The sequence below is a fragment of the Lentinula edodes genome (assembly GCF_021015755.1).
Source record: "Lentinula edodes strain Le(Bin) 0899 ss11 chromosome Unknown C8R40scaffold_6, whole genome shotgun sequence".
NCBI classification, from domain to species: Eukaryota; Fungi; Basidiomycota; class Agaricomycetes; order Agaricales; family Omphalotaceae; genus Lentinula; species Lentinula edodes.
This window is the reverse complement of record NW_025764312.1, coordinates 6182-15359: the sequence shown is the minus strand read 5'-3', so window position 1 is coordinate 15359 and position 9178 is coordinate 6182. Positions and strand designations below refer to the sequence as shown.

At 47.5% G+C, this 9178-nt stretch overlaps 4 protein-coding genes across 4 annotated transcripts; 2 read left to right on the top strand and 2 right to left on the bottom strand.

The window, feature by feature from the left end:
• Positions 1 to 782: 782 nt before the first annotated feature.
• C8R40DRAFT_1030615 (uncharacterized protein) lies at positions 783 to 1551 on the top strand (the record flags this gene model as incomplete). The annotated part of the gene is made up of 2 exons (XM_046223141.1): positions 783 to 1092; positions 1142 to 1551. Coding segments are annotated over 2 exons (720 nt in total), but the record flags the coding sequence as incomplete, so codon positions are not given.
• Positions 1552 to 1861: 310 nt separating this feature from the next.
• On the top strand, positions 1862 to 3732 carry C8R40DRAFT_1246395 (uncharacterized protein). The gene is made up of 6 exons (XM_046233636.1): positions 1862 to 2250; positions 2304 to 2426; positions 2475 to 2700; positions 2751 to 2795; positions 2848 to 3324; positions 3372 to 3732. Exons 1-6 carry the CDS (start codon positions 2051 to 2053, stop codon positions 3675 to 3677), a joined length of 1377 nt encoding a protein of 458 aa, XP_046089484.1. The 5' UTR covers positions 1862 to 2050; the 3' UTR covers positions 3678 to 3732.
• A 1-nt stretch (position 3733) lies between these two features.
• Positions 3734 to 4579, bottom strand: C8R40DRAFT_1089300 (uncharacterized protein). The gene is made up of 2 exons (XM_046227438.1): positions 4073 to 4579; positions 3734 to 4021 (listed from the first exon to the last, which is right to left on the bottom strand). The coding sequence occupies exons 1-2, from the start codon at positions 4433 to 4435 to the stop codon at positions 3752 to 3754; spliced, it is 633 nt and encodes a 210-aa protein (XP_046089483.1). The 5' UTR covers positions 4436 to 4579; the 3' UTR covers positions 3734 to 3751.
• A 2591-nt stretch (positions 4580 to 7170) lies between these two features.
• On the bottom strand, positions 7171 to 8724 carry C8R40DRAFT_1158983 (histone deacetylase complex protein; the record flags this gene model as incomplete). The annotated part of the gene is made up of 5 exons (XM_046229812.1): positions 7171 to 7410; positions 7486 to 7890; positions 7947 to 8193; positions 8254 to 8612; positions 8668 to 8724. The coding sequence occupies 5 exons, from the start codon at positions 8722 to 8724 to the stop codon at positions 7171 to 7173; spliced, it is 1308 nt and encodes a 435-aa protein (XP_046089482.1).
• Between the last annotated feature and the right edge of the window lie 454 nt (positions 8725 to 9178).

The window sequence follows — 9178 nt, the reverse complement described above, 5'->3', positions numbered from 1 at the left end:
AATCTTCAACTGTTATCTATCTTCGCCTGGCTTGGTTTTGCTAGCCAACAGACGCCCAGCCCACCATCTAGGCAAGGCTCTGTTGGCTACGATCCCATTCCGCGACGCGTCTTAACTAGCGTTAAGACGCGTCAAAACAAATTATTTTGCCAAACCTTTGAAGTCTTTCTCTAACAACTGATGCCAGACGCTGACGCTTTCCAGCAGACAACATCATTCCTACGGCTCACATCAGGTTCCCTTCCTTCAACCTCTCGGCTGCACTGGAAGCAGACAACCAAGCACGGATGGCTGCCGAGGATGCGGAAGAGACGCTAGATGATGGTGAGCTCGAGTTCGAAGACGACGCAGAGGAAAACGCCTTCCAAGACCCGGAGCCACCTTGCCAAAACAGTTTGAACCCGGCCGCTTCTTTTGCCTCTCTTTCTCGTAAAGACAAGAAGCGCAAGTCTCTCAGCAGGCGCTCTCGAGCTAAGCGTGCTGCCCAAGCCATAGAGCGCACCAAGAGCAACGGGTTGAAGCCCTTCGTCGTTGAGCTTGCCAAGGGAGCTGCGCCTCTCCGGCTCAAAGATTTCAACGCTGCCGACCTCCCTGTCTCCTCTAGTGGATGGAGTGCTAACCCTCGGAAGAAACTATCCCCTGGCCTTCTGAAGGTCTGGAAAAACCTTGACGCACTTAGCTCAATTTCTGGCCTCAAGCTGCTCGAGTGGGACGGAACGTGCGTTTTAGCCATACCTTCTGAGTTTCTCTGTCACTCACCGCTTTTCAGCACCTGTATTGCCCTTGTTGACGTTCAAGACCGTGTTGTTGCTGTTCTTGGCGGCGTTCCGCATGGGTCTGCGGGAGAAGAATGGAAGGCTGTTGAATCCGACGCTGCTGGCGCTATGAAGCAATGCTTCGAGGCCAGTACCTTCACTCAGGCTCAAAAGCATGGCCGGCGCGGAGACTTTGCTTCTAGAACTGTAGGTTATGGCTATGGAAACGGGCGGCTGAAACCACAGAACTACAGAGTCTCTGGTAAAGCCAACCAGAAGGCTGTGAATGAGCTCTTACAGAACAAGTCCATTCGGCGTATATCAGGCTTCACCAACGGTACGCATTCGTTGCTCCCTTAAACCTCCTATGAGCTCACCGTTATTAGTGCTGTTCAACGCCTTCTGTCATAAGAACTACGTAGAGTACAACGACGCACATAACGAACTGCGACAAAAGCAGCCAGAGCTTCAAAGTACCTTTCCTAAAACCTCGTTCGCCGCCGTTACCTTTAACTTAGGGCCACAATCATACTCTCCGCCCCACATGGATCCTGACAACCGAGCCTCAGGATGGTGTATCGATACTGCTATGGGCCCTTTTGACCCTGACAAAGGGGGTCACCTAGTTTTTTGGGACTTAGGGTTAGTCATCCGGTTCCCCCCAGGCTCCAGTATTCTCTTTCCCTCTGCGCTGATCACACATTCAACCATCCCCATACAACCTCAAGAAACTCGCTACGCGATGGTTCAATATTCCTCTGGTGGGATTTTTCGATGGCGAGACAACGGCTTTCAGTCGGACAAGTCTTTTCTTGCTACAGCCAATGCAGAAGCACGAACAGCACGGGAATCAGCACGCCTGTCGCGCTGGAAGCTAGCCCTGCAAAAGTTTACACGTTGGAGTGATGTTTGTAGGGGTGATTGGAAGGGTTCAATTCGAACAGAGGCTGGATTGGATGAGTTAAGCGATCTCTCAGACCTCGAGGAATTTTCCACTACATTACCTTCTAGTAAACGTGTTTGTCGTCGATAAACTAGTAAACATGTTTGTTGTCGGTAAACTGCTACGAATCAATACGGCGCAAATTTCTTTCCGTTCTGTCTTTGAACTTGCCTTGAGGAAACCTTGAGGCTCATTAGAAAGCACATTTAATCTCATATAAACCTCCTACCTCCTCATTAGCAGCCCTAGGAAGAGTGCCAGCTCACTTGGTAATTTCGCAGACAGAACATTCTGTTGCTGCATCACGGCTTGCTAATAATAGGGGCTTCATTGGGTTCTTCCTCCAACCTCAATGACCATCGACATTTCAAACAACAACTCATACTCTGGACTGTTCAAGGTCATCGAAGAACAACACCCAGACCCAGCAGATATCCTGGATGATTTGGAAGAAAGTCACGATCAAGTTGAGGTTGACTTGTCAGGGCTTAGTGATGCAGTCCGTGAGGTTTCGAAAGGTGTTTCTGAAAAGACGTCCCAAGAATATCTCCGGTGTGTGTCTATATGTGCTAGCTCTATCCTGCTGATGATTGATTCCACTGAAGATTAATGAAGCAATGCAACTTATTCCTCGTTGAACAACAAATGATAACGGAGGGAACTCATTTTTTCTGTGATAGCCCTCATTCTCAAGCAGCAGTATATATAGTGGCATGGATCATGCACTCGTAGGTGCTGTAACTGTCATTTCCCTTTATTGGATTGATCTTTCTTAGGTGTGATGAAATAAACCTCAACGGCAGTCCCATTGCACCAAACGTGGAACGCTCCACTTATGCACATGCTCAGAAGATGAGAGCAGCTGCAACCTTTGGATTCGGGCGAATCCATGGTTTAGGTATGCAAGCTTGGCACCAAAGTGAAATTTCTGGGAAGATGCTTGGAAACCCCTCTGTTTCCGAAACTGTTTCAAGCTACATGCTCAGTCTCCGGCGTAGAAAAGTCAGTTTCCGTGAGCTCTATCCCTCTGGTTGCCTGACCTTTTCCTTCAGACACGTGCAGGAGAAACTGCAACTAGTGCGCGAGCAGTCACGTCTGTATGTGCAGTATCAATTTCATTAATACATGTAAATCAACTACTTTGCATAGCAATTGCTTGAACGCCTGTATCACTTCAATCGGCGACAATCCTCTGCTTTCTTTTTCTCATCTCAAAAAGCCCCTAAAGGACGTCTTGGAGCCCATGCTCGTTTTCTGTTGAATCTGGGCTACAACCTAGCCTTTTGTGGCTTACTTCGTGTTGACGAATTGCTCAAGATCCAAATGCAAGACATTTCAGTCTCTCCAGATCCTCAAACTGGACAAACAAAACTGACGCTTCGTCTTCCATTCCGAAAAACCAGTCAGTTTGGAGGCAAGTCCATACGCTATTGGATCTTCTCGGTCTCACTGAATAATCCCTTAGATATTAAGCCATTTGTCTGGTATGAAATGCCAGAAGAATACCAGCATATATGTGTTGTTCGTGCATTTTCAAGATGGGTGCTTCTCTCCGGTTTGACAGAAGGCTATCTGTTTCGTAAAATCCGTGCTGGTGACCGTCTCGCTGAGGAAAATGAACCAATGGTAAGTACACCTTGCTTGTTCATTGGCCGTTTCTCAAAGACCATTAGACGTCTGAACAATTTCTTGAGTTGTTTCGAAACAATCTCCTTGATATTGGCGTGGATTTTGTCCCTTATGGAACTCACTCATTTCGACGCGGCGGATGCCAGTGGTTATCAGTGGAACGTCGCTGGCCTCTACGTCAAATCTGTGAATGGGGGGGATGGAGTCAGGAATTTACGCACCTGACAATTGTGAAATATCTCATATCCTGGAACGATAACCCTCACGTTGACCGCGATGACTTTTTTAATATGCATCGGGCACCCACTACTGTCTGTCCTACTTGTAACCGCTCCTGTCATTGTGCTTAACTACGGTTTGTAGTTCAAACCTTTCTTTCATTAAGAATGTATACAAAAAACAAACATAGTAAATCATAGATGTGTTATACCAAACGATGATCAAGCTCAGCAAGGTAACGACGCGCAATAGCTGATTTATCTGTGAGTACCTTGCCTCGGTTGTTCACAAAGACCTGAGAGAAACGGTCCCCATACTCAGCCTTTGCCCTATCCACGAGCCTCTCGTCCTGCGCACTACGCAATTCCCGTAACCGATCAGTGATAGCCTTCCAGTGAAAATGTTCGCCGTTGGTTGAGGAAAACTCTTGCCAAAAATCATCAGGGCCACGAGAACGGTAACGCTCAGCAACATACTGCACAAACAGGTCAGTGAAAGATATTTTATAAAGATGAGACGATTTTACCTTCCACTCAGTCCAGAGTTTCTTCAACCATGACCACACCCTGTTCTTCTTACCACTGAAGACCATCTGCCAGTACCGGAGTGCGATTGCTGTACCATTTATCTGTAGAAGATTCCTGGCGCAATCGATAGGATCCCAATTGAGGCTTTCGTCATCCCATACACGGTCAAGACGAACAATGTTGGTGGCAAAGGAGATTTGGCGGGGTTCACGAATATCACTATACTTGTACCTGATAATTTGCCCATGGCCGATAGCGAGGCTAAAAGTTGTTTCTTTCATAGCTCCAGCTATGACAAGTCCGTTGGTAGGGGTTGCTGATGTCGCGGTCATACTATTCGAGGCCAACGCGCCAGTAGTCATAGGCGTTGTGGATGGCGGTGAGAGGAATGGGATGGGATCAGGGGTAACAGGATGAACTTGACGGTCCAGGGACGAGCAATCAGATTGGGAGCTCGTGACAGGATGAACTTTAAGAACTCACCAGATGAAAACGGAGCAGGAGGGATTGAGGGTTGAGTTTGTAGTTGTGCAAGGACTGTAGCTGGTAGCGGTGGCAGCGTCGGAAGGCCAACTACAAGCATGTTGATTGTAGCAGTCAGGTTAGCAATCTGTTCGTTCATTGAACGTATTGACTCTGTCACCATTACCTGCTCAAGAAGAATGAAAACATTAGGAGAAAAAAGTGATGCCTGCTACTTACCGTACCACCTGCTTTCTCCTTTGTCCTCTCCTCCTCCCTAGCTTTCCGTCTCCTTGCAATCTCTGCTTCAGGTATATAGGGATGTGACTCGTCGAATTCCTTTGCCTGATCAATCATATAAGGCATGGATTGGAACTTCTAATGTAGAAAACTCACCCAACGAAGAAGCTCAGCCTTCTCCTCCAGGGTCCGTGTGTCTTTTGACCGTTGCGTATCGAAAAGCTGGCTGCCAAGCGGCGCATTGAGCGGAAGCCCCAACAGCTCATTTCGTCGTATAGCTGATGGCTTGAGTTTTTTGAGAGCGGTGGATGAGGCAACAGAACTGTCCTTGGGCTTGGGTTTGTTTTTAGTGATACCACCATCGCGGACGCCACGATGAGCGCGTCGAGCACCCTGGATAAGGCTATAAACATATCAGCTGTAAGTTATTATTGAAGCTTTCGAGGTGGCACACCTTGGCCACCGTATTTTGTTCTCACTAAATCCAATAAGTTTTTGCTTCAAGACCGACTTATTACCCAAAGTCCCGAGCGAATATTGTTTACAGAGGGCTAGCAGCGCCTCTCGTTTCAGATTGTTGCTGTGTTTATGGTTAATGGTCATATACTATGACAGCAGGAACGATACGCACATATCTTTGTACACAGCATGCATGACGCCGTCTGTATACTCGCCAGGAAAAATGAGGGAGTTCGGGGGCTGAGGTTCAGCAGGATACCTAACCTCGATAGTCTGTCCTTCCAATTCGATAGCGACATTGTCTGTGGGAGCCGACGAGGCGTTGTCAATCTCCATGAGACCCACAAGTTGTTGAGATCGTAATGCGAGAAGGGAAAGGGCAAGAGATTGCGAGCTGAGGATTTTGTGGAGGAGAATGAGGAATTGAGGATCGAGGTTGTTGGAGGCGGAGACGATGAGCGAGTCCAAAGAGCCAGCGGCGGGAGCGGCAGCGCCACCATTGTCGATCGAACTGCAAGGGACGCCGAGGGTCAATAGTGTGAACGGAGGTAAAATAAATGAGAACGACAGGCGAAACGACGGGCAGAGAACCGGCCAATCCATGGGTGAGAACAAAATGAACAGTAACGTGATTGCAATAGAGACGGACGATGCAGATTCGGCCGAAATGAGCATCGTCCAAATCCGATCAAATTTGACCGGGCCTGTCATCCGGGCGTGACTTTATTGTCTATACTCAGAGAGAAGTCACGCTCAACATCGACTGAAGATGCTGTGAGACTTTGAGTGTTGTTTCAAAAGAGTGCTAGCAACATACTCACCTGGGATAGAGCAAAAGTCGGATGCCATACAGTAAAGCCTTGGCCAGATTTTTTTCTTTGACTCCCAGTATTTAAGTACTCCACCGCAGGTATCAAGTTCTGACTTGAGGATAATTGGAAATTTCATCTCTCAACCAACACGTCTCTGCTGGTCCCAGAGAAAATATACGAGTATCAAAAGTGGAAAGACAGTTGAATGATAAGTGAAGCTCCGGTATTACTATTCTAGGTAAAATAAACATGACCAACCGTGGTCATACTGTAACCATTCCAATAACCATGAGAAAGTCCCGTCCCGTACCTGTCCATAGATATACGGTGGATACAGTCAGTACCCGGGAAATGCCAATCCATGTCCGTCCTTATCCTCCTGCTGCTTTCGCTAGCTAGTCCACCACATCAACTTGAACTGCATGACTAGTATTGGGTTAAACCTTTTGAATCACATTCCCAGTACCCAGTTTCAGGCTGATCCGATTTGAACTAGTTTTGCTTATTACTTCTGTACTATGCTCCACTGTCGTGAACTGCACCTTGCTTGGGAGAGGATAGATTTCACTTAAGTTCATGATACCAAAACTGGTATGCCATGCTGTAGGGTGATCTAAGTATAATCTGATTGTCTCTGTCAAGGTGTAGATTGGTTTCAGCTCAGATATCAAGCAATAAACACAGTGCACATAAGGTGCACTACAAAACATACACACTTCAAAAGCCTTGTGCAAAGAACGCGCCACAAAATTCACTTCAAAGGCTAAACATTTGGCAAAAGCATGAAGCGGCCAAGCACAGCCAGAATGTGCCTGCACAAAAGTAAGAGTATGTGGCTGCTGTTGTTCATCGGGAAGAGCGGTAAGGAAACAAAAATTCTGCCGCCTGAACAGAAGTCGTTGAAATACACGGTAGTGCCTGTCAGGATATTACCGAATTCGATACAGAATTCCCATCCAAGGGTGTGAATTCAAGAACTTGAAGAAAGCATTCGCCGTCTGAATTCCACGCGATGATGAAGGAATTAGTCGAGGGAATATGGGAGTGTGCGATTCTCCCCCCTCGAGCTGTTGGTGGCCCAATGTAGCTCCAGAACCTTCTTTCAAGCTTCGTTGAACCGTTCATTAATCGCATGAAACAGACTGTGACTCCTGAGGCTGAGATTGTTGGGCTTGCATTATTTCTTGTAGCATTTCCGATGCCCTCTCGAAACTCTTGCGAGCCTCAGCGAGATATTCTTTCGAGTTCGTGTCAAGCATGTTCCCGGCCGGTACGTCGAGCGTGAACGAAGGCGCGTAGAGGGGAAACGCAGAATGGGAAGGATCGTCTGGTATACTGATCGATATGTCGAGAGGATTTCCAAGCTGAGATGAAAAAGCAAGGGATAAGCGTCAATGTTCCTGAGCAGGGGAAAAAGGGTAGAAAAAGATGATGCTTACGATGATAGAAGTGAGGTAAGCCCACGTTCTGGCTGCATTAGGTGCATGATACCCGCCTCCTCCCAAAAACAACTTTCGAATACCCTTCCAATCGTCGACGATGCGAGAAACACACCACCCTAGCGAGCCTTCAGCCGCAACATCCAAGCTCCAATTGAACACTTTGCATTTTGGGTCGCCAGCAAGTCCGTCAACACCACATTGAACTACAACATAGTCGGGTTTGAAGACATCTTTGATGCGCTCGATTAGGGGCCAGATGGCAGCGAATGTTGAATTGGAAGCACCTTCGAGGAGGGGAAGGGAAAGAGTAAACGGGTCGAAGGATGTAGATGGGTCAAATGGCAGTTGGGCAAGAGGAGAGGAAGGAAAAAATCCTGGAGCAGCATGGTGGATGCTTACAGTCTGTGGATTCAAGATATTGAGTGAACAAGCGAGTGGTCGTAGAAAAAGACACGAACCAGAACCTGCGTCGAAGAAGATCTACCCGGTGAGTAGAATGCTTGCGACACACCATCTGAAAAATGCACATCCAGATCTAGATACATTACCCGAGGCTTTCTGTGGCTTGGGGTAGCATTCGGGATGGTCGTGTCTGACGATAGGGACAATGCTGGAGCCGGTTGGGTCTTTTTGAGCAAAAGGATAGCCAACACACAATCTGCCACATAACAAAATCCAGATGCGCGTGATTTCTGTGCATGATGTCTACAATAACGAAAACGCGTCTGAATTCTACGAAACGTCCGCAAGATAAGAGGTTACAACCTTCCACCATCCCAATTGATTGCGATGTCCGCATACCCAAATCGCAACGCGTTCGCTGCTGTTATAGTTGCTCCCGCCACCAGACAGATATATTCAGAGAGACCAGGGAATCGTGGACAATCATCCTCTAGCCCAAATTCACTCATATCTTCTGAGTCAGTTCCATCTGGAGTACGTAGAAGAGCGTCTAGATAGTTCCGAGCATGATATGCACCAAGGTCGTTGATCGTCGCTGGTTTTGGCTTGACAAGCTGCAACTGCCGAAGCGAAGAGAATTCATGCGACAAGAGGCCGAAGGCGTTGGCAAGAGAGTGAACCAAGATAGATCTACCAGGATTGGAGGGGAGTCGCGACGAGTACTTTCCGAAGTATTCGTGAGACCTCGTGGTGCAAACAAGTTCAAGGAGGAATCACCTTGATTAAATCTTGAGAGACTACATAGGCCACTTGGAAATGAGTTGGAGAGCTCATTGAATGCGACAATCCTTACCAGACCATGATGGTAAAACAAAGGAAAAATGAGTGACCGGGCCGGTCAAAATACGCCAAAGCCGGAATTTCATACGCCCACCCACCAGACGTCGCGACCATGGGACCTGATTACCATGTAGGATAATATTGGCGCTTCGCTGTTTCACTCCCGCTTCCAAGAAAAAAGCAATCCATTCACGCCTACGCTGATCCCAACACGATAATATCCTTTTTTGGCCCAATCTGTGCAGACCAACCTGCGGCATGTTACTGAGGCGATGGTATATGCAAGGTAATAAGAGGCGTCGCTTTTTTCACGAGGACCATCTGAAGAATGAGTACGGTTTTCTGTAGGTTTGAATGATTATCTAGAACAGCGCTCTTGTCACGGCAGAATCATACCAATGTCTTCGCTGCGGCTCAGCTCTGTCACAAGCCTGTTGCTTGGTCCTGG